General features: G+C 62.1%; 3 protein-coding genes across 7 annotated transcripts in view; 2 read left to right on the top strand and 1 right to left on the bottom strand.

Annotated features, from left to right (window-relative positions):
• The window catches only part of ACOT7 (acyl-CoA thioesterase 7), a 104,952-nt gene extending 100,951 nt beyond the window's left edge, over positions 1-4,001 (top strand). For 3 of the 4 annotated variants that reach the window (XM_020285507.2, XM_075993464.1, XM_075993463.1), the window contains exon 9: positions 3,583-4,001. In XM_020285507.2, coding sequence (XP_020141096.2) covers positions 3,583-3,681 — 99 coding nt within the window. In that variant the 3' untranslated portion in view covers positions 3,682-4,001. The remainder of the gene's footprint in view (positions 1-3,582) is intronic. The other variant, XM_075993465.1, reaches the window with a different exon arrangement.
• Positions 4,002-6,924: 2,923 nt separating this feature from the next.
• GPR153 (G protein-coupled receptor 153) lies at positions 6,925-19,081 on the top strand. Of its 2 annotated transcripts, XM_075993462.1 has the most exons (6): positions 6,925-7,103; positions 11,175-11,642; positions 12,028-12,457; positions 15,061-15,253; positions 15,927-16,111; positions 16,535-19,081. In XM_075993462.1, the coding sequence occupies exons 2-6, from the start codon at positions 11,287-11,289 to the stop codon at positions 17,219-17,221; spliced, it is 1,851 nt and encodes a 616-aa protein (XP_075849577.1). In that variant the 5' UTR covers positions 6,925-7,103; positions 11,175-11,286; the 3' UTR covers positions 17,222-19,081. The 2 variants fall into 2 exon arrangements, with proteins under 2 accessions (XP_075849577.1, XP_020137607.2); XM_020282018.2 differs by lacking the exon at positions 6,925-7,103 and having other exon boundaries at positions 11,067-11,642.
• Positions 19,082-20,800: 1,719 nt separating this feature from the next.
• Positions 20,801-22,016, bottom strand: HES3 (hes family bHLH transcription factor 3). The gene is made up of 3 exons (XM_012791549.2): positions 21,929-22,016; positions 21,756-21,837; positions 20,801-21,378 (listed from the first exon to the last, which is right to left on the bottom strand). The coding sequence occupies exons 1-3, from the start codon at positions 22,007-22,009 to the stop codon at positions 21,008-21,010; spliced, it is 534 nt and encodes a 177-aa protein (XP_012647003.2). The 5' UTR covers positions 22,010-22,016; the 3' UTR covers positions 20,801-21,007.
• Positions 22,017-22,721: the final 705 nt, after the last annotated feature.

Genomic DNA, 22,721 nt, shown 5'->3' with positions numbered 1-22,721 from the left:
AAACCTCTCCCTTTACTTCCTGTAAACCACATAACAGGGCTCACACCTCTGTGACAGTTTTGTTTTCTAACGGCTTTATTAAGATGTAATTACATACCACGCAGTTCACTCATTTCAAGAATACAAGTCAGCGGTTTTTAGTATTTTCACAGAGGTGGCCATCCAGCACCACATCGATCTTAGGACATCTTATCATCCTGGAAAGAAACACTGCACCCCTTAGTCATCACTGGGCTGCACCCCTCCGTCCCCACCAACCCTGGCAACCACAGATCCACTTTCTGTCTGCGGACTTGCCCATTCTGGACATTCCGTGCAGGAGGGCTCAGTCAGTGGGGGATCCTTTGTGACAGGCTGCCTTTGCCGTCAGTGTGTTTTTAGTGACCGGTGTCAGACGGCGCCCGCTAGGAGGATCTGGTCCTCATGCAGCCCTGTCAGGTGGGCACTGGCCCGTGTCACAGAGGAGGAACGTAGGTGAATCGTGTGAGGCCACAGGACTGGGAAGGGTGTGCCAGGAGAGGGGGCCAGGCCGGCTTCTGGGCAGAAAAAGGGGCCCCTCCAGGAAGGGCACACAGTGGGGCAGGGTCCTGAGGTGGAGCCTGCGCCCTGGCCTGGGCCTGAAGCTGCCCATTCCGGAGGCCACACAGAGTGTGGACACAGGTTCCATCCAAGGCTGTCAAGGCCCGCTTTGGGGGCACATGTGGCGTGCTTTCTGCAAAAGGACATGGGTACCAGTTACCGTTCAGCCAACCCCAAGGTGGTAGCAGGGTTCCTTAGGAAAGGAGGTCCCTGCCCAACTCCGTTTGCGAATGCCCCAATTAAACAAAGTTAAACAGATTTATCTTACTTCGAGATTTTTAGAACCCTGATTCCAGCGTGCATTGTTTATCGTAAGAGGCCATTTAGAGTGTGCGGGTTCCCAAACCTACCTGGCCACAGACCCCCAGAAAGGATTCATTTCCCACTGGAGCTGGGGAAATAGAGGCCAGGGGAGGCCCGGAGACCACCAAGACCCCCACGCCTGCTATAGGCTTGTGGTTGCCATGGTAATGCCAGCGGGTGGTACCCAGTGTGGGTGGAAAGCCCTAGGGATCCTCAGACACAGACAAGTGTCTCCTGGACCCAGCCACCATCCAGGGCACCCATGAGGGTGTCAGCTCCACAGAGCCATTTGCCACCTCTCCCTTGCCCCCCCCCCCCGCCCTCTATCCCTGAGAGCACTTGGCTGGTGACCCAGGTACTTGGAGGCCAAGTTCCTTGCCAGTGGCCCACATCCGCATGTTTCCAGAAAGTCTCCTCATATCAGGCAGGGCCAGCTCCAATGCACTGGGCAGAGGCTCCCTCTCAGCGTCCCCTCCCTGTCTGGCTGCCTTTCCTGAGCCAGCTTCACACTCTTTTCCTGTCGAGGGTTCCTTTTCTTTCCAAGCTGCTCCTTTTTCTCCCTGAGGGCAGATACTCCACCAGCCAGAGGGACATCGCCGCAGAGAGGGCCAGGCTTTCAGACCGGGAGGAGGCTTGGTGCCCCCTTCTCTGGCTCTGCTGCTCTCAGCCCCAACTGTCTCCTAAGGCCACAGTCACTCTAAAATCAGCGCAGCGCAGCAGCCAGCCCCACCAGGCCCCGACTCCCTGCTTCCCAGCTCTGGGACCCCACACTCACTCCAGCGTTTGCTCTACCAAATCAGGGTCCTCCCGGCGGTGGGCAGGAAGCAGGCTGTGGGCTGCTGCTCCTCTGTTGGCCAGGCGGGGGGACAGGAGCCACTGGTTTTCCTCCCCCACACCAAGCAGGTTCCAAGGGGAAGGTGAGGGAAAAGGAAAAACTCCTGCTGTCCGGGCCTGTCGGCCTTGAACTTTCATTCTTGGCCACCTCTGATGTCCCCTGTTGGGGCAGGGCCCTGCCACACAGAGTGTGGTCCATGGGCCAGCAGCATCGTGTCACTCTAGAGCTTGTTAGAAATGCATCTTAGCCCCAGCTCCCAGACCCACCGGATCAGAACCTGCATTTACAAGCTCCCAAGATGATTCGTATGCGCAGGAAAGTTTGAGAAGCAGATCCAGCCCCTTCTGCTGGGTGTGCACAGAACCTTCCTTGGAGCCCAGCAGGATGCGGCCATGGCTTCCTGGAGCCCCCATCAGCAGCAGGGCTGAGCTCTGAGCCCTGCAGCCCCCAGGAAGCCCGGGGATCTTGCCCCCTTAGATCTGCTGCTAAAACAGAAAGGACATTTTATTTTTCCTTGGGCTATTTCAGGTCAAATTGGATAGCCTCAAATTTTATTTTTAAAAACGGCAGCCAGAGATTAAACCAGAACAGCAGGAGGGATTCTTCAATAAAGTGTCTTGGAAAAGCCACCACTTTTCCTGTGTGCACTGAGGACTCTTCAAACGGGAACCAGAACCAATGGAAGGAGCAGCATCCTGTTTCTTTAAAATCCCGAATGTTCCGTTGGCTCCAGGCCGGCAAGGTTTTGACAGTTTACACCTGGTGACATTTAGAGAACAATTTTGGAGAAAGCTAAGGGGGAGGAAATATTTGGTGTAACTTGACATTACATCCTCTGGCTGGTGGTTCTCTCTTTTGCCAATAGACCATTTGTCTATAAAACACTTAGGCCTAAAAATAGCTGCTGGAGTTTGGTGTCATTGTAGATGAAGGGCAACTGCCCCATTTTTTGGCTTTCATATACCCTCAAAATGTCTCAACGAAATGTCCCAAAGGAATTAACACAGCCCATTAAACCTGAATTTCCGGCCAGGGTGGGACCAGACAGAACTTTGCAGTGGGACAGATGGGGCTTCGAAAGTGACCACCTGCTATTCCTGGCACAGCATCTGCCCAGGGGCCACAAGACTTAGCCACCAAGCCAGGCCACTCTGAGAGTGAAAGGGGTGCTGCTCACAGTCCCAACAGGTCATGAACTGGGACCATCCTGGGCAATGTCCCGTCTTTGGCTGTGGGAAGTGGGGGACGCTGTGCTGGCCGTGACCTTGAGAAGGCAAGTGCTCTGAACCAGGGGCAGTCGTGGCTGCTTTGTGGGAAGGGAGCCCCACCACACCTGCTCAGGAAGCAGCCCCTTGGACCCGAGGCACCCTTCTCATTGCTGTTCAGCAGCTGGGTCCCCATCCATATTCAGGGGGTGGAACCACTGACCAGCCTGCGTTTAGCCCATAAGCGGCCGGCATTCCCTGGGCATGGAGCCAGGGTGGGGTCCCTTCCTTCCTCTCCACTCACTCGGCTCAAGCTTTAGACCTTCCCTCCCACAGTTCATTATCGAGTACAGTTTCAGCTGAAGTTCATTACCAGAGAGACACTGGGCTTGGAATTCCAGCGCTGTGCAAGGTGATGTGGGGTGTCCACAGGGCTCAGCAACCCTGTTTACTGCTCCTGAGCCCACCATGCCCTCCGCGTCCCCTCCACCTAGCAGACGGGCCCTATAGGAAGATGGGGCGAGGCCAGCAGAGCTGGGCAGGGTCCTCTGCGCCGTCCTGGGTGTGCAGGTCCCAGGTGGGGGCAGCTGGCTCTGAGGGCAGCACGGCCCACAGGACGGTCCTGCATGTCTAACCTGCCTGTTTCCGTGTGTCCTGCAGCCTGAGACCGAGGACGAGAAGAAGCGCTTTGAGGAAGGTAAAGGGCGGTACCTGCAGATGAAGGCGAAGCGACAGGGCCAAGCAGAGCCTCAGGCCTAGACCCCTCCTCCTGCCGCCAGGCCTCGAGGAGCTGCAGCAGCAGACCCGGTGTCCTGTCACTTAGAAGTTACCCTTGGCCAGAACCCCGATTCATGTTGAGAGCTGGTGTCGTGTGAAGTATTCGTATCGCAGTGTTAACCTATACTCTTTCCTGAAAGCCTACACACCAAAGCTTTATTTATATCATTCCAGTGTAAACGCTACACAGTATTGTCCCCAACGCCGGGAGGCATTCCACAGAAGCCCTCGGGAATGCTCCCGAGCACACTGTGGGTTTGTGCAGAGTCCAGCACCACTAATAAAGCTGCTGTTTGGCTGGACCCGTGCGTCCTGGGTGGTCATTTGTCTTGGGGGGCCACCTTCCTACTGGGCACGGGATGTGGGCTGTGGGGGCTCCCTCATGCAGCCTCAGCCCTCCATTCCAGTGGGCTCACTGCCGCCTGGGTCCCAGCCCACCTGGGTACCCCCTCCGGCGTGTACCCCAGAACCTCAGGCACAGCTGCACTGATTCACGTCTGGCAAGCGACTTGCCTGCTGGAGAGAACGCCCATGTCCCGCCGGGCCCTGGTTCCTCGTCCTGGCCCTCAGAGGCAGCCTACACCTGGGAGGGTGTGGACTCAGGGCACCCCTTCCCCACTGACTTGCCTCGTGCAGGGGCCAGCTCTGAGTCTGTGTGGCTCTCCCATAAACGGGGCAGGACCCTCTCGGTGCTCCTGAGGCCTCAGGGAGGTGATGTGTGGGTCAAACACAGCCTGGCCCGAGGACATGTGGGAGCCCTGGACCCCGTGCCTGACATGGAAACTCCCCCAGAGTGACTTGGAGTTATTGGGACGCGTGTGGGTGGGAGTCTGAGGGACAGTGTGTGTCAGTGCTGTTGGTGTGAATCTGTGTGTGCATAAACAGCATTGCTATGCATGCATGTGTCACTGGCAACATACCTGTCACTGCACCTCTGTGTGTGTGGTGTGTGGGCGCCGGTGTGTATCGGTTCACGTGTGAGTCTGCCAGCAGCCTCGGGGCAGGTCAGCAGCCAGGGCCACGACAGGTCCAGGACCCCACCCACATCCCTGGCTGAGAGAGGTCCCTCCACCAAGCACACCCAGAGGTGGCACCTGGGAGAATGTTCCCAACAGGCTCGTCCCCAAAGCCTGAACATCTGTCCTGCCGCCTAGAGAAGACCAGCCTGCCAACAGCTGCAGCCTCGCGCAAGGCTCCCTCGGGCCCCTGGAGAGAGAACTCGGCTCCAGATGTGCAGAAACACCCGCCAAGAGCTTCGGAATCTGTCTCGGGCCTGGTCCCAGCTGACAGGGTTATTTCCGGCCTGGGAGCAGGGGGAGGGAATAAGCCCAGCCACCCCACCCTGCCCCTCAGCCCCCTGACACCCCCAGCTGCACCATGACCCACGTCAAGGCGGCGCCATGGGCTCAGCACGATGAGGAGGCTGCCCTTTGGAGTGAGCAGTTGGGCCAGCCCTGCCAGTCTCCAATGTCTGTGAAACCAGAGCTGGCCGGGTGTCCCCAGCAGTGCCAGAGCCCAGGGGCTCACCAGGGGAGCAGGTCCCCAAAACCTCTACATCCTTCACAGGAAGGTGGGCCCTGGCATCATACTCCCTAGCTCAGTCCTGGCTTAGCCTCGTCCCTGTGGATTTGGGCAAACCTGGTACCTAAAAACTGCCCACCAAGCTGAGGCCAATGCAGAGGCACCAACTGACAGAGGCACTGGGACCGGCAGCAGTGGCTGAGCCGGGCCGCTGGGGAGGGAGATTAGGGCCACAGGCCTGGGGCAGGCTGCCCTCTGCCAGCGGCGCAGCAGCATGGCTTTCTGTGGCCAAATTGCCTGTGACTTTGCCGTAGAAATGCCACACTAGATTACAGCTACCCTGTGCCAGCCTCCCACTGCTGGTGGCCTGCCTCTAACAGGGCTGCCTGCGGGGGGGAGCTGTCCATGGAGGGCTCTTGGGGCGGTCAGCCCTGACCACCCTAGAAGCCACAGAGACTGTGAGAGTGGGCATGGCCCTGGATCCCCCATCCCCAGCCCCCCACATTGTGGAAAGTTTCTCTACAGAGAAACAGTGTTCTACAAACACTTTTACTTTTGTCTCATAGGACTGACCCTAAGGCCACTCTGGGGCCCCTCAAAGCTGTTCAGGGTGTGGGGATGGTTTAGGCAAGTGCAGGAGTCAGGCTATGGAGCACTTGGGGCAGCCCTGCCCAGCCCAGGCGAGCAGCTGTCTGGGTCTTGTGCTGGTCAGTGCCCAGCGTCCCCAGACTCAGGCTGTTCCTGATGCACGGGAAAGAAGGGCTGTGCCCGAGCAGCCCTGGGTGGCCCCAAAGGCATTGTGGCCATTGTGTTTGTGCTCAGGGACTTTCTAGAAGAGACAGGCGTGATCCTCTGCCTGGAAGGGAGGCCAAGATGGCCACAGCACTCTCTCATGCCTTGAGGGGTCTCCAGAGGCCCCCATCAAGGGGATGGATGGTGTCCCCAGTCTATGGGCGACAGCAAGTGCCCTACTAGGAGTGCAGCGGGAGGGGAGGCTCCAAGGGAAGGGAGCGAGAGCCGCGGGGTGCGGGCTGCAGACCCTGGCCTCTCCCAGCTGCCTGGTGTGCTCAGAGAGAACCGCTGAGCCGGGGGGGCCCACTGGGAGGCCGCGGTCCACTCACTTATTCCCTCCGCGGACCCCAAGGCCCACGCAGAAGTTTGAATCCCTAGCTGGCTCAACCTTGCCTCTCTCCGCCCCGGCTCGGGACCCAAGTCCGGTTCCTAGAAACCGCTGGTCCTCAGGTCCCGCGTCCTCTCCACGCCCCGCCCCGGTCGCTCATCTTAGATGTGGCTTCCTCCGGGAAGGCCTTCCGGAGCCCCCACCCCAGCCCCGGGTTCCCACTGTCCTTTCCCGTCCCAGCTCCCTCCGGCCCGCGACCCCCGCGCTCCGGGCCTGAGTCTTGCCCAGGCGGCATCGGGAGTGCGAGCGGGGGGCGGAGGGGCTGCAGGCGGCCAGGCGGGCGGACGGACGGACGGACGCGCCGAGCCTCCGAGCGGGGGGGCGGGGCGGCGGCGCCGGGTGGAGACTTGCGCCCTGCCCGCCCCCCGCCCCCGGCCGCCCGAGCAGCCAGCGAGCGGCGGGAGCCGAGCGCGCGCGGCGGCAGAGGCGCCGAGGGAGGGAAAAGGGAGGGAAGGAGGGAGGGAAGGAGGGAGGGGTGGCGGGGCCGCGCCGAGGGGAGGGAGGGGCGGCGGGGTCGAGCCGAGCCGAGCGGAGTGCGCCGGCCGCCGGTGGCCGCCGCCAGCATGCCCGGGTCCGCGGGCCGCTCCGCCGCCAGCCACCCCCGCGGCCCTCGGCGGCCGGCGCTCGGCCGGGGGGCGCGGGAGCCGCAGCCGGAGCCGGAGGCGGGAGCAGCGAGCAGGAGCCCCGGGCGCCCGAATGCAGGGTGAGCGCCGCCGCCCTGGCCCGGGGGCGGCCGGGCGGGAGGACCCCGGCGGGAGGGGGCGTCCGCGCTCTGTTGGTCGCAGGGTCTGTCCGAGGGGCTGCGAGCCCGCTTAGGGCTGGCACCCCCCCTTGGGGACCTTCAGGGTAACTTCCCCCCGGGCCAGCTCCTCCCTCCGCCCTACCCCCCCACCCCGCCTCCAGGCCTGGCAACGCCGCCCCCCGGGTTGCGGAGGGGGCGGATCTGAGGGTCCCGGCCCCACCCCTGCCCAGCGCAACCTGGAGCGTCCCCGGGGCCGCAATCCCGCCAGCATCTGGCTCCCCAGGCTGTCACGCGGACGCGCCCTCGGGGTCGGGCAGGACTAGGGGGACCCGCCGGCGGGAGCGCGCAGGTTGGGGGCAGGGGCGGGAGGATCGAGGCCCCGAGGGTCTGGACACCGGGGTGGGGTAGGCGGGGGGCGTGCCGCAGGTGTGGAGGCCACGAGCTGCGCGTCCCGCCCCGGGCGGCGGCCAGGCCAGGCCCTGCGGGACCGACGGGCGGCAGCGCGGGCACAGCCAGCGTGGGGGCGGAAGCCGGGCGCAGGCCGGCCGGAGCTGCCGGGCGCAGCCGGAGCCCGGGGAATCCTTTCAAGTTCTGGGTTCTCTTTGTGGCGCAATTGAGCCCCGGGGCCGCGCGGCCTCATTGGCCCCGGGCCTTGACGTCACGCCGGGGCCCCGCCCTCGGACCCTGTGGAGGGACTCTTCGTGGCTCGGGCGGGTCCCAGGCCGGTCGCACCTGCAGTCTGCCCTGCTGTAGGGCCAGCTGGCGTCGGCTTCCTGGCGGGGAGGCGGGAGGCTTTATCCTGAAACGCGGGGTGCTTTGAGTTCGATGCGGGAGAAACTTTCCACCAGGGGACAGTGACACCCTGGGTGCAGACCGCAATGGAGGAGCCCAGCCTGGGGTCTGCTCCTGTGAAGAATGAACAGTGGGTGTGTGATCCATGGGTCTGAGGTCACCAACCGAGGGGGGGACACCCTGTCACTCTTCACTTGGAGACTTGGTTTCCACCCCCCACCAGCAGCCCCAGGGACATTCCTCCCCCATCCCAGTACCACAGTGCTCAGGAGTGCTGGGCCCCAAACCCAGCTCTGACACTCCTGTGTTGCCCTGAGCTTCAAGCCACAGTGTTCCTGCCTTCCACGTGGGAACAGTGGGACTTGCCCTGCAGGAATAGGAGGCTCAGAAAGACCTCAGCTCTAGAGACAAAAATCACCATGTTGCCGAATGTTTTAGGTTGAAAGTCTGGGACTTTGATGTCAGGGAAGTACTTTGGACCCTGGCTCGGGCACATGATGGCCTGGGCAAATGGTTTTACGTCTCCATCTCTGCTAGATTGTCTTTAAAATGAAGATGACAAAGGTATCCATCACACAGAATAGCTGGGGACACTGATTGGGAGGAGTGTGCCTGTTTCCAGGAGGATAATTCCTCCCCTACCTGTGGGGCACATTTCCCTGCCCACAGACCCAAGAGCCTGTCCCTGCAGCAAGGGTCTGTTAGGCTAGGCGAGGGGGAGAACAGGCACCTTGAAGGGTTGTGCTGCTGGCAGCTTGTGGCACCTTCTTCACCACTCCACACGGGTAGCCATCGTGTGGACAGGTGAGCCGGGCTGGGCCATGGTCACAGGCGTCAGACAGAGCCTGCTGGGCCTCCCAGTCTGGTGGCCATGGGAGCCCAAGGCGGGTAGAAAGAGATACTGGCCCACCAGGTGCCTGCTGAGTCCAGTTTCCTGTCGATACTGTAAAGACCATGATGTTGGCAGCTCTGCCCACAGCACTTCCCCACAGTCTGCTCTGGACCCCCTAGTAGGCTGCCAAGCACCCCAGAGGCTGGAGGCTGCCCTGTGGCCTCCTCGCCACTGAGGTGTCCCGAGTCCTGGCCCTGGTGAAAATGTATCTGCTCCCAGGTCTGAGGCTAACCCACACCTCCAAGCTCAGCGTCTTGGCCCTTAAGAGACAGCATAGCTCAGGGAGCTGCAAGGGTTTTAAGGTAGATATTTAGATGGCAAGCATTTATTGAGCACTTACTGCATGCCCAGCTCCATTCTAAGCACTTTTCCTGGCATAGTTCATTAACTACCCACAACACCTTTCAAGGTAGGTGTCAGCATGTCCAGTTTACAGATGAGAAAACTGAGGCACAGAGTAGTCACATAACTAGCTGAGGAGCTGGGGTTGGAGTCCAGCAGCCTCAGTCGAGTCCACGCTCTTTCTCCCATACCATGTGGCCTTCACGCTGCTGTCTGGGAGGTTTGCTGGACATGTGAATGCCCGGTGGACAGTTCAGGGGGGCCACCTCACCTGCCACATTGGGTCTGGGATGGGGAAGAGGAGGCTACTCTACAAGCAGAAACCTAATAAATGTTTGAGAAGGAATTTCTCTGGCCACAGCAGTCCCCTAGCCAGGAGGCCACTAAAGGGCCCTGCTCTCGTCCAGACTAGACTCCTTGCCTGGGTCAGGGGTCTGGGGAGGTTCAGGGCAGGGGCACAAAGATGAAAGAGACACATTCCCCAGGGGCCCTGCATGTCCAGGGGGAGTCGGGCTGCCCACAGACCAGCAGGGGCGCCGGCCAGGACAGCATTGCTTTGGCAGCCTGAGGGCCAGGGCCCCGGCTAAGGATGTGGGGGCCGCTCCAGCCCAAGCTGAGATAATTCCTCCTGGGGGATTCTGTGGCTGTGTCTGCTATAGTAAGGGCGTGAGAACCAGCAAATGAGATTACACGGCCCTCAGGTGAGAAGGAGGAGAAGGGCCAAGTTTGTGTGAGCAGAGGGAGTCAGGCTGGGGGCGGGGAGGGACTCACTGCCCAGCCCTCAGGCAGGATGGGGCACCTCCCAACACCTGCTTCCTAGCCAGCGTCCTGTGTCTCTGGCTCACATCCACAGTCAGTTGGCAGTTCCTCCTCAAGGTCAAGGTGTGGTCTCTGGGCCATCTCCAGGCCCATGGAGCCCACGCTGTCCAGAGCATGATGCTGACCACCACCCCAAGACACCCACTGTGTGTGAGACCTAGGTCTGGAGTTGTGGCATCTGTCCACCCCAGCCTCCCTATGGGAGAAGCACTACAGTCCCCATTAGAGGATGACAGGTGCAGGGACCGGAAACCACACAGCTACCATCCTAGAGCTTTAATCCCAGCTGGGCTCCTGGCTATGGAAGGCCACCTGGGGGCTGACAAAGCACACGGCTCCCCTCAGGGTGGGCATGAGAGTGGTGACCAGCCCTCCCGGCTCATAGGTCAGATGGGGGTCAGGAGAGGGGAAGGGAGGTTTAGCAGACATGATCAAAGCAAGTCCCGGAGATGTCCACTGGGGAGGCCTGGCTTGGGCTGGTGGAGGTTTTGGGAACATTTGATGGCAAGAGGGCTTGTTCTGGGATGGGGCCGGACATGTGGGGCCAGAGTGCCATCTGGGTCCACCTGGCTGCTTCCCTGAGGATGCAGGTGACCTGGAAGGAAGCCCAGATTCCAAGCCTTGACCAGTAGTAGGCAGAACTGAGGGGATGTGCACTTATTGGACACTCCTGTATACAGTCCCCTTGGTGCCAGGGACCTGGGTAAAAGGCCCCAAGGGGTAGAGAGGGAGGTGTAGCAGTCTAGTGGGGCCCTCCAGAATACCTGAGACTGGGTAATAGATAAAGAACAGAAATTAATTTCTCACTATTCTGGAGGCTGAGAGGTCCAAGATCAAGGTGTTGGCAAGGCCTGGTCTCTGTTCCAAGATAGTGCCTTGAACTCCATGTCTCCGGAGGGGAGGAACACTGTCCCTCAATGCCAGCAGAATGGAAAAGCCAAGGGCAAGAACCCACTCCCCAAAGCCCCTCTGTAAAGGCATGAAATCCACCCATGAGGGAGGAGCCCTCACCACGAAAAGGTCCCACCGCTTAATACTGTTACAATGGCAATTAAATTTCGACATGAGTTTTGGGGGAGGACACTCAAACCTTAGTGCTCCCCATCTCCCACTCCAGGGGCCCCAAGAGCTCCAATGCTGTGGCCAGAGGGGCAGCCACTGAGCACTTGTTGCCCCCGCCCCCACAGATGCTTGTGGTCCCTGGTGTCCCCGAGCCACCGAGAGTGAGGCCCGCCCCTCCGTGCCGAGGCCTGGCTCCAAGGAGGATGCCCCAGCCGCCTGCCAGCTCCGGTCTACACCATGAGTGATGAGCGGCGGCTGCCTGGCAGCGCGGTGGGCTGGCTGGCATGCGGGGGCCTCTCCCTGCTGGCCAACGCCTGGGGCATCCTCAGCGTCGGTGCCAAGCAGAAGAAGTGGAAGCCACTGGAGTTCCTGCTGTGCACACTCGCGGCCACCCACATGCTCAACGTGGCGGTGCCCATCACCACCTACGCTGTGGTGCAGCTGCGGCGGCAGCGCCCTGACTACGAGTGGAACGAGGGCCTCTGCAAGGTCTTTGTGTCCACCTTCTACACGCTCACCCTGGCCACCTGCTTCTCCGTCACCTCCCTCTCCTACCACCGCATGTGGATGGTCCGCTGGCCCGTCAACTACCGGTGAGCGCCCAGATGTCTGGTGTTCTTAGAGAGCAGGCGTGAGCACAAAGACATACCTGGCGTGGCTGAGTACACCCACGAGTGGCCACACCTGTGCTGTGCTGGGAAGGGCGGGGAGGCTCCCGAGGGGCTGCTGGAGGCATGCACGTGTGGGTGTGCCTGGGTGTGCTCAGGTGTCCAGGAAATGCTTGGGAGAGGGATGTGTGACGATGTGCACAAGTATCTCCCATGCAAGGGACAAGGCCGCACAGCAGTGGCTGTGTCGTGTCGGTGACGTGCTGGGGAGGGAGGTGCAGGGCTGTTTGGGATCCTCTGCAGGTCTCCAGGGGCCTGGGGAGACCTTCGAGTGACACAGGGTCCCTCTGTTCGCCCTGCCCCGTGCCAGGCTGAGCAACGCCAAGAAGCAGGCGGTGCACACAGTCATGGGCATCTGGATGGTGTCCTTCATCCTGTCGGCCCTGCCTGCCGTCGGCTGGCACGACACGAGCGAGCGCTTCTACACCCACGGCTGCCGCTTCATCGTGGCCGAGATCGGCCTGGGCTTTGGCGTCTGCTTCCTGCTGCTGGTGGGTGGCAGCGTGGCCATGGGTGTGGTCTGCACGGCCATCGCCCTCTTCCAGACGCTAGCCCGGCAGGTGGGGCGCCGGGCCGACCGCCACGCCTTCACTGTGCCCACCATCGTGGTGGAGGACGCGCAGGGCAAGCGACGATCCTCCATCGACGGCTCGGAGCCCGCCAAAACCTCGCTGCAGATCACGGGCCTCGTGGCCACCATAGTCGTCATCTACGACTGCCTCATGGGCTTCCCTGTGCTGGTGGGTGAGAGTGTCAGGTGGCAGAGTCTGGGCTCTGGGACAGCCCTGGGGCTGGGCACGCCCCAGGTGGTTGAATCCTCAAACCCAATCCTCTGAGATGAGCATGACCACCCTCCCCATTTTACAGATCTGGAAACCGAGGTTCAGAGAGGTATGATGACCTGCCTAAGGCAGGGCAGCGGTGGTGGGCTTGAACCCACATCTGGAGACTGCAGAGCCCAGGGTCTTTCTGCTGCACCGCAGAGGCATTTCCTACCCTCTCCCGAGGCCCGTTTGATACAGAGGTGGGGTAACGTGCCCATGGGCTTCCTTCCTGCGGGTCCAGGTCCCAGGATGGGCAGAGGGAGCTTTGGCAGTGCAGGTAGGTAGGGGCACGGAAGCAAGAAACGGCAAGGCCAGGGCAGGCGGGCCTTGAACGTCTTTTGGGGAGTTGCAGGTTACCCTAAGGGCTGGGTAGGGTCAAGGTGAGGGCTGGTCTGAGAACAACCTTGCTGACAAGGATCCAAGGTCCAGTGAGGCTGCCTGGGGTCCTCTCAGTGAGGCTGGGATAGGCCTGGCCCAGGAACGAGGTCTGGACTCAGTAGCCCGGCCCCCCGGGCCCTGTCTCTGCAGGGGCTAGGGACAAGGACCAGCCAGAGAGGCTTCGTCTGAGCAGCAGGGCAGGGCTGCGTCCCTGGAGTCACTGCAGGACAGGAGCTCCAGGAAGGTGAGAGGAGGGTGGCAGCTTCAGAGTCAGGAGATGTGCTCAGGACGTGGCCCCTGCTGACCTGCTCCCCTACTCCCAGCAGCCCCCCGGGCCACAGGGCCCTTGTGTGTACAGTGGGCCTGGCATCCCTGTCGCTGGTCCGATGGAGGGAAGGGGTCTTGTAAAACCACAGAACCACAGAGCCCTGTGTGGGCAGCAGTAGGGGAGGGGCAGGGGCCACCCCAGCTTCTCTTAGGGTTGGGGAAGGGGTGCTGCTCATAGGGCCACTCCGTGCCTCTGGCCTGTTACAAACAGTCTGGGGTCCTTTCCTCGCCCTCCACAGTGTGGGGTGTTTGTAGCCCATTTCACAGATGAGGAAACCAAGCCCAGATCGGTTTAGTAGCTTTCTGAGGGTCACCCAGCTCACAGATGGCAGGAACAACGTGATGCCTGCGTCATGCACACTCCCACTCCGCTGTGGGCATTGTCAGATGTCACTTGGGTCCCTAGGTCGGGGAGGGGGGCAGAGAGGGCTCTCCTGGGAAGAAGGAGTTAGGGGGTCCCTGGGCAGCGACCAGAGGCTGCCTGGCGGGACCTGTCCCCTTTGAACCTCCTTTGGGGTCTGAACCCTAGACCCCTGGAGTAGGGGCAGGGCCAAGGAGGCCACTGGCTGGTGGTGTCGGGGTAGTGGCAGAAAGGTCCCTGAATAGGCTTGAGACCTGGTTCTCGAAGCCTCGGTTTCCTCATCTCAAAAAGGGGGCACTGGGCCGGGCGCGGTGGCTCACGCCTGTCATCCTAGCACTCTGGGTGTCCGAGGCGGCGGATTGCTCGAGGTCAGGAGTTCGAAACCAGCCTAAGCAAGAACGAGACCCCGTCTCTACTATAAATAGAAAGAAATTAATTGGCCAACTAATATATATATATATAGAAACAATTAGCCAGGCATGGTGGCTCATTCCTGTAGTCCCAGCTACTTGGGAGGCTGAGGCAGAAGGATCACTCGAGCCCAGGAGTTTGAGGTTGCTGTGAGCTAGGCTGATGCCACGGCACTCACTCTAGCATGGGCAACACAGTGAGACTCTGTCTAAAATTAAAAAAGGGGGGTGAACCACTGGACTCTGGGAGGCCGAGGCGGGAGGATTGCTCAAGGTCAGGAGTTCAAAACCAACCTGAGCGAGACCCTGTCTCTACTAAAAATAGAAAGAAAGTAATTGGCCAACTAAAAACATATATAGAGAAAAAATTAGCCAGGCATGGTGGCACGTGCCTGTAGTCCCAGCTACTCGGGAGGCTGAGGCAGCAGGATCACTTGAGCTCAGGAGTTTGAGGTTGCTGTGAGCTAGGCTGATGCCACGCTACTCTAGCCCAGGCAACACAGTGAGACTCTGTCTCAAAAAAAAATAAAAAAAGATAATAAAAAAAAGGGGGCACTGGGTGTGGTGGCTCTCGCCTATAATCCCAGCACTTTAGGAAGCTGAGGCAGGACTGTCACTTGAGACCAACACAACATAGTGAGACCCCATCTCTACCAAAAAAACCCAGAAAACTTAGCCAGGCATAGTGGCACATGTGCCTATAGTCCTAGCTACTCAGGAGGCGGAGGCAGGAGCACCCCTTGAGCCCAGGAGTTTGAGTTGCAGGAGCTATGATCCACAACTGCACTCCAGCCAGGGCAACAGAGCGAGACCCGGCGCTGCCTGGTACACTGTGAAGTGCTGTGCACACACTGAGGGTATGATTGTTCACCTTAGCAGCCAGGCGGCCTTCAGAGGGCAGGGCCTTCCAGCACCGCACTCTGGCTCTTTCCTCCTCCGGGAGGTGGGGTGTCGGGCCCGCCGAGCACGTGGGAGAACTGAGGCTGGGAGGGGAGTGGTGTGATGGGGCCCCGCCGGGTGCCAGGCCAATGCTGTGCCCACAGGTGGTGAGCTTCAGCAGCCTGCGGGCAGACGCCTCGGCGCCCTGGATGGTGCTCTGCGTGCTGTGGTGCTCCGTGACCCAGGCTCTGCTGCTGCCTGTGTTCCTCTGGGCCTGTGACCGCTACCGGGCTGACCTCAAGGCTGTCTGGGAGAAGTGTGTGGCCCTCATGGCCAACAACGAAGACTCTGACGATGGTGAGAAGGGCCCGAGACGGCCCCGGGAGGAGTGCTGTCTGGGTGAGGGCTCTGGGTTGGCAGGAAAACAGCTGTTAGGTGACTCCAGTCTCAACCACCAGACACCCCCTGTATCACCCCAAGTGTACCTGAATGCCTAACGGACCCAAGCCGGGTTCCCACAGGGCTTTCTCGTATCCAGCTTGGCTGCCCTGGGGTTCCAGTGAATCTGATGCTCTGGTTAACAGAGAGGACCTGTGGACACACGACTAAATGTGTCCCACCAAGCTCCCAGGCTTGCCCCCCACCCTTAGGTCACCTGCCCCAGGGGCTCCTGTAGACCCAGGTGCTGTCTCTTCTCTGCAATAACAATGTTGCCCTAGGCTGAGCCCTTGCTACGAGCCAGGCACTGCCAGCCCCTTACACATGCCAGCCTTCCCAGGCTCCCAAGGTAACCTCAGGTCCCACCCCCTTATCCTGGACATGGAAGTTGGCCCAGTGTGTGACCTCCCTCCCCGGGCTCACAGCTCAAGGGCGGCAGAGTCAGAGTTTGAACCCAGGACCCTGCCCCTTCCCTTTTCAGCTAAGCAGCCCTATGCCTTGTGTATGTGTGTGTGGGGGGAGAGAATCCCTGGGATTCCCTCCTAAGTGCCCCCAAGTGTCCATGGCCCTAAGCCTCTGCCCCACCCTGCAGAGACCAGCCTGGAAGGTGGCATCCCCCAGGACCTGGCGTTGGAGCGTTCCCTCGACTACAGCTATGGAGGTGATTTTGTGGCCCTGGATAGGATGGCCAAGTATGAGATCTCTGCCCTGGAGGAGGGCCTGCCCCAGCTCTACCCACTGCAGCCCTTGCAGGAGGACAAGATGCAGTACCTGCAGGTAAGGCCCGGCAGGGGGAGAGGCCGCATATGTGGGTGGAAGGATATTCTGACCTCCCCAAGGCCTTTCCTCTTGGAGTCATCTCATGCTCCCTGTGGCTCCAGGGGCTGGCCCGAGGTCACAGAGCCTGTGCCCATGGGTCCAGGCAGAGAACCCCTGGCCGCTGCCCGCATGTTCCCTGTTGTCTGTGTTGTTTTCCCCTTGCTCAGCACCCTCCTCAAGGAGCCTTCTCCCCAACTAACCCAAGCAACACTGAGGCTCCAAGGGACTGTCACTTGCCCCAAATCTCACAGCTCCAAACCAGGCTGCCCTGGCCCAGGGCCTGGTCCCTGACCATAGGCGGCCCTGCTTAGGTGTGGGGCGGCGGTGGTCCCTGTATTGCAGGAGGGCAGCTCCGGATTCAAGCCCGCCCCGTCCCAGCAGGTCCCACCCACGCGGCGCCTCTCCCACGACGACGCAGAAGTGTGGGCAGCTGTCCCGCTGCCAGCCTTCCTGCCGCGCTGGGGCTCCGGCGAGGACCTGGCCGCCCTGGCCCACCTGGTGCTGCCCGCCGGGCCCGACCCGCGCCGCGGCAGCCTGCTGGCCTTCAGCAAGGACGCGCCCCCGTTCCGCCCGCGTCGCCGCTCAGCCGAGAGCCTGCTGTCGCTGCGCCCCCCGGCCCTGGACGGCGGCCCGCGCCGCGCCCACGACTCGCCCCCGGACAGTCCCGGCAGCCGGCACCGCCGCCCTGGGCCCGGTGCCCGCTCCGCCTCTGCCTCGCTGCTGCCCGACGCCTTCGCCCTGACCGCCTTCGAGCGCGAGCCGCAGGCCCTGCGCCGCCTGCCCGCCCCGCCTGGGCCCTTCCCCGCCGCGCCACCCGCCTCCGACGGCGCGGAGGGCGCGGAGCCGGGCGAGGCCCCGACGGCCCGGGAAGACGCCCAGAGGAGCCTGGGGCCTCGCCCGGCCGCGTGCGCCGAAGCCCTGCGGACCCACCTGAGCGCGTGCTGGGGCGAGCCCGGGGGCCTGCGCGTGGCGGGCGGCGACGGCAGCACCAGCAGCTTCCTGAGCTCGCCGTCCGAGTCCTCCGGCTACGTCACGCTGCACTCAGACTCACTGGGCTCGGCGTCCTAAGACCCCCGGCGCCTCTCCATGGACACCGGGCAGGCCGGGCCGCCCACGGGACACAGCACCAAAGACGCCACCCCTGCCCCGCGCGCAGACATGTGCTACCCCTCCCAGGGGCGAGGGGACGGCAGCCTCAGCGCGTCTGTCCTGCGGCTCCTCCCTGCTGGCATTGCCCCGAGGGTGGCTGCTGGCCTGGATGACTGCTAGGCATGGCATCCTCGGGGGCACAGCGAGGCTGGGCTTGGGTAGTCAGTGACGTGTGCACGTCTGGCTGCGCTTTCCTCAGCCCCGGGAAACCGGGCTGGGAACGCTGGGACGGGGCCACAGTCAGACAAAACATAGCCCAGCCTTGGAAGGGCAGGAAGCCACTGCACCACACCCTGCACGTAACTGCACCTGGAGGGGGGTGCAGAGAGTCTCCAAGCACAGGGGTCTTCAGAGCCCAAACAAGCCCTCTGAGCAGGTCTCCCTGTTTGCGACCAGTTCTGCCTCAGTTTCCCCATCTCTGATGAGCAGGTGACCACGTTAACTCTCAGGGCGGTTTGAAGAAGTCTCCTGGTCCATGTACTCTGGCCACTGAGTGGACCAGGTGTGAGAGGTAGTCTAGCACCCCCTGTGGGTCCTTTGTGGGGGTCAGTTTTAAGCAGGTGGCCTGGTGTTGGCACCCCAGGCCTGAGGCCTCCCTCTCTCTGTAGCCCTTGTTCCCTCGGGAACTCACACTCCACCCCAGCTAAGCACAACACCTGCATTGGCACCACAGCCACCGCGACCACCACTTTAAACCCCACTCTCATCACTCTGCCATCACTGCCTGTCCCCACCACATCAGCCACCTCTCTGACCCCCTCCATGAAAGCTGTAGGTACCTGGTGGAGAGGACTAAAGCAGAGGGGCCTGGACTCTTGTCCTGGTGCCCATCCCCAACCTCACCTCCCCCACCTTGCCAGGAAGGGATCCTGGCTTACCAGGTTTCCAGACTCTAGATTCAAGTACCTGGCAAGGGTTCTCTCTCCCAGGGACAGGGCTGTGTTTTGCTCTCCTTCCTGGGCAGACCCCCTGCAGGCCTGAGGTTTACCGTAGGCCCTGGGTCTTCCCAGGCTAAGGAGAGACCCAGGGCCAGCTGTGACCTTGAGCTGGAAGGACAGGGGCCAATGCAGAGGCTGTCTCCTCTAGGCCCTGCTTCTCTGTGCAGTGGCCCCTCAATGTGAAGGCCTGGAGCAGTGCCCAAGGCCAGCACAGAGCCGGCCTGTGCCCTATTCCCTCTGCCCCTCGAGTGGCCAAGCCCATCTCTTCACTCTCTTGACAGGGTCCAGAGGGTGGTAGGGGGAGGCTATCTAACTGTCTCTGCCTCAAAGGCCACTCCAGTCCCTGTCTGTGGGGTAACTGGGGGATGAGCTGGCCACAGGTGAGCAAGGCTGGGGACTGCGGTCCAGCCATGGACATGCAAGGGGCCACTTCTGGCCAATGCTGCTGTGCCTTCAAGGACCGATGTGTCATGTGGGGGCAGAGGTCACCAACTAGCCACTGTCTCCATTTTAGGGGCATTTGTCCATTTGTCACCTTGGGTTTTCACCCATTTGTCACCTTGAGTTTTTGCTCTGTATGTTTCATATCCAACGGCAATACTTGCTCCAATCCTGGAGTTTCTACAAAAATTAAGGGGAGGATCCCCAGGGCAAGACCTGGGGCCAGGGCTCTCCTACGCTTGCCCAGCCTCCAGGCCTGTTAGCTGCATTTATAAGGAGCTTGACCCTGGGCTTCCTGGGGAGGGAGCTCTGTCTTCATACCACCACCCAGCCCCAGAAGCCAGGATCCCTTTGTAGTTTTTTGACAACTGAGCATTTCTTCTGTACAGGACCCAATAAAAATTCCTTATGATTTGCATCTGGCATTCTGAGGCTGATTGCATGGAAAACCCTTCTGTAGGCTAACCCAGGTCTAGCTAGTTGCCCCCAAATGTCTCTTCCTCTGGAACCTGAGTTCCCCTGCCTGTGCACCGTTACTCTGAGCTGGACTTACCCTGTTTGTCCAGGCAAACGCTTGGGTCCCACCTAGGGAGTCAGCGAGAAGGACCTACAGCGGCGACCAGCGAGGTGGTGGGGCGGGGTCCAAAGCCCACCAGCCAGAGGAAAGGCCCTATTAGTGCAGGTGGCAGCCCCTACCCCAGGGATGGCGTCTGGGGCTGCCAGTCACTGTGAACTTTACCAGGAAAACGAACAGGGCAGGGCAATCGGAGCCCAGTCTGAGACGTCGGGGACCTGTTGTGCCCACCACTCTCCTCCCACCGTGCGCCCATCCCCGTCCCTCCAGCGGGCCCACTGAAAGTCAGTCTGAGGCTGTGCCTCTGGGTCGGCGGTGCAAGGCCGCCGCCTGGTGGGCGCAGAAGGATTCGTCCCAGCCACCGCCCTCCCCCCGCCCCCAGCCAGCACAGCGAGAGCCGAGACCGGCGAAGCCACCCCGGACGGCCAAAGCTGGACCCCCGCTCCGTTCCAGCGGGCCCGCTGTGTGGGTGGCGGGACGCGCTGCTGATGCACTGAGGGTCTTTCTCCCCGGGAGCGGGCCAGGACGTGCGTAACGCGCGGGGCACGGGCAGGGCGAGGAGCGCTCCTGCAGAAATTGGTATTCGTGGTTCGAAAAGATGCGTGTAGGTAAGCATCGTGGGAGAAATGAGAACCGTCGTGTCCTCTGGACATCCAGCTCACGGACTCTCACCGTCTTTATTCGGAGTTACAAGCTGGTGGGAGGACGCGCTGGGATCCCTGACCCCACCCCCAGGCTGTCCCCCGTAGGCCCGGACTCCCGGGCCCGGAGGCACGGGAAGAAAATCTGATTTGGGCGTCTCGACGCCAAAGCCCAGCGCAGCAATGACCTCATCTGCGGGCCAATAAACGAGCGCAGAGCGCTCCGAGGGCCGGCGAGGGTTTGGGCTCTTTTGCGGCCTTGGAGGTCCGGGGGCGCATGCTCCGTGGGGCCCGGCCCGGAGCGTGCGCCCGCGTCTCCGCCGAGCAGAGGCCGGTCCCTCTCAGAGGCGCCCAGGTTGGCTTTCTCAGCACTCTAGGAAGCGCGACCCACAACGGGTCCCTCCCAGGCGCGGGGCGGGGCGGGGCGTCCGGGCGGGCGGGCAGGCTTGGGCGCCTGGGGGCGGGGCTTGCTCCCGGGGGGGCGGGACTTCTGAGGGGCGGGCCTTGGAGACTGCGCCAGCCGGGGGTGCTGCGCCGCTGGCGGAGGGCGAAGGAGTCGGTGGAAGCCGAGAGGGTCCTGGGTGGGGGTCGGCCTGGGGGCCCCTCGCCGGCAGGGCGGGGCCCGGCGCGCTTTGTGGCTGTGGGAACCGGGCGCCCGCGGCCGGCTGAATGGGCCGGGGCGGGGCAGCGATTCTCCTCGCTGCGAGGGGTCCGCTCTGCCCCGCGGCCAACTGCTACCTTCCCACAGGCGTGCGGCCGCTGGGCGGGGGCGGGGGCGGACTGCCCGCCAGGGCCCCTGGGAAAGGGGCGCAGCCCAGGACACCCCCCTCCCAGCCCCACTAGAGGATGGGAGGAGGAGCGAGAGGATCCGGCCTGGGTAGGTGGGACTGGAGTGGGGATGGATTATGCCTGGACGCGCAGACCCGGTACGCGCGTGCCCCCGCGTATGTCCCTGCGTTCGCGCGTGCGCAGCGCTCTCCGGGCCAACCCCGCCCCGGGACCAGAACGGGCGATTGAGGGGTCTCAAAAGTCACCATAGGCAAGCTCAACATAGTCACTGTGTCCCCAGCCCAGATGGGGACCCCCTTGAGTCCGAGGCCGTGCCTGGGCCTCACCACGGCCTCCATACGCGAAGTCCCGGCCCCGGGCTCTCGGCGCGAAGGCGCGACGCTGGCGGCGGCGCTGGGACGCTGGCGGGCGAGTTGGGGAGACCTCCAGGGAAGAGGAGCCGGGGAGGTTGGGCCCGCGGGCCGCCGGTGGCCGGGGCAGGAGCCCAGACCGTGGGGGTGCAGGGGCCGCATAGCGCGGGCGCCTTCTGGCCGGGGCTGGCGCTGTCCGTGGTGCTGCCACCCGCGCGCTGCGGCACCAGGGAGCAGCGCGGGCCGTCGCCCTCCTCTCCGCGCCGAAGGAGCTGGCTCATGCCGGGCAGACAGCTGCGGAAGCCCGATGAGTACTCGGCTCCGCTGGGCACCTGCCAGAGCCCTGCGGAGAGGGGAGCGGACGGGAGAAACGGGGGGCAGAGTGGGGAAGGGGAAAATAGGAGAGAGGAGAAGAGGAGAAGTGTGGAGGGAAAGAGAGAAGGGGGAGGAAGTGTGTTGAGGAAGGGAAGAGAAGGGAGAGGAAGGGGAGTGACCAGAACGTCTGCCCCGAGGTCCCGACCTCCGCCCACAGCCAGCCAGGCCTCGCTGCGCCTCTCCCGCCCCCCAGCGATCTGGGGCTCCCTCCTCACCCAGCTGCCCCAGCTGCCCCAGCCTTCCTCTTCACCCTTCCCTTTTATCTGGCCTTGTCCTAGCCATGGTTCTGATCCCACCCACACACCCCAAATCCTCCCCCGCCCCCTCTGAGCTGTCCTCCTCTACCTTGCAAGGAGTTCTGAAGGCTTTTCATGTACTTGACGCTCAGCTCCAGGATGTCAGCCTTCTCTAACTTGCGCTTCCGGATCTGCGGGTCCGTGGAAAAGGCCCTTAGGCTGGCAGCCCGAGGTGCAGGGAGTGAGGTTGGGGGCCGCGTCATTTTTGCCGCCTTCCCTCACCTGATGCGAGTAGTGTTTCTCCAGCAGCGACTTCAGCTGTTCCAGCGACACGTTAATGCGTGCGCGTCGCTTCTTCTCCATCAGCGGCTTGGAGATCTGCGGACGAGCAGCCTTTAGAGAATGCGACCGCCGCCCACCCGCCCTGCCCCGACGCCGGCCGCCGGCCCGGGGAAGGGCGCCCACCCGCGCCCCACAGGACCCCAGACCTTGCCACAGGACCCCAGACCTTGCGGAAGCTGCCCCGGGTAGTGGCGGGCTCCGTGCCCATGTTGCTCTTTATGCGCAAGCAGCAAGTCAGTGCCGCCTTTATTGGGGCCCCTCGTTTACATGTCAATGAGGCCCTTCGGACTCCAGAAACCCCCGAGGAGGAGGAGACAGAAGGGGATGAACACGAAACTCCCCACCTCCCGTAGCCCAGGCGTCCTTTCCTTCAGGACCCCTCCTTCCTCCCTAGGGACACCCTCTCCCCATCGTCTCTGTCTTTTCTTTATCTCCCTGGCCCCCACCACTTCCTAGCTCGGGACCACTCGCAAGCCCTCCTCCTCCATGCCTGTCTTGTCCTCACCTCTGAGCCCACTTGCCAAGTCCTTACTGCCCTGTGTCTCTGAACGTTCTGGGAATTGCCCACTGGGGGAGGTCCATGGGCCCAGCCAGCTCTGGGCTGCTCGAATGACTGTGACTGGGCTGGAGCCTCCTTGGGACTGATGAAGATGCGGAGGCCAGGCGTGCTCGCCAGCAAGCCTTTCTGTGCTCTTCACGCTCTGGCCGGCGACGCTGCATTAGTCGCCCTAAT

The sequence above is a fragment of the Microcebus murinus genome, chromosome 2, assembly GCF_040939455.1.
Source record: "Microcebus murinus isolate Inina chromosome 2, M.murinus_Inina_mat1.0, whole genome shotgun sequence".
Lineage (NCBI taxonomy): Eukaryota > Metazoa > Chordata > Mammalia > Primates > Cheirogaleidae > Microcebus > Microcebus murinus.
This window is presented reverse-complemented; position numbering and strand designations above follow the sequence as displayed.

Coding starts and splice junctions, on each gene's coding strand:
- GPR153 (XM_075993462.1), top strand. CDS start 11,287: ATGAGTGATGAGCGGCGGCTGCCTGGCAGCGCGGTGGGCTGGCTGGCA. Junction 12,458..15,060: donor TCATGGGCTTCCCTGTGCTG/GTGGGTGAGAGT, acceptor CTGTGCCCACAG/GTGGTGAGCTTCAGCAGCCT. Junction 15,254..15,926: donor CAACGAAGACTCTGACGATG/GTGAGAAGGGCC, acceptor CCCACCCTGCAG/AGACCAGCCTGGAAGGTGGC.
- HES3 (XM_012791549.2), bottom strand. CDS start 22,009: ATGGAGAAGAAGCGACGCGCACGCATTAACGTGTCGCTGGAACAGCTG. Junction 21,838..21,928: donor AGAAACACTACTCGCATCAG/GTGAGGGAAGGC, acceptor ACGGACCCGCAG/ATCCGGAAGCGCAAGTTAGA. Junction 21,379..21,755: donor CCTTCAGAACTCCTTGCAAG/GTAGAGGAGGAC, acceptor CCCTCTCCGCAG/GGCTCTGGCAGGTGCCCAGC.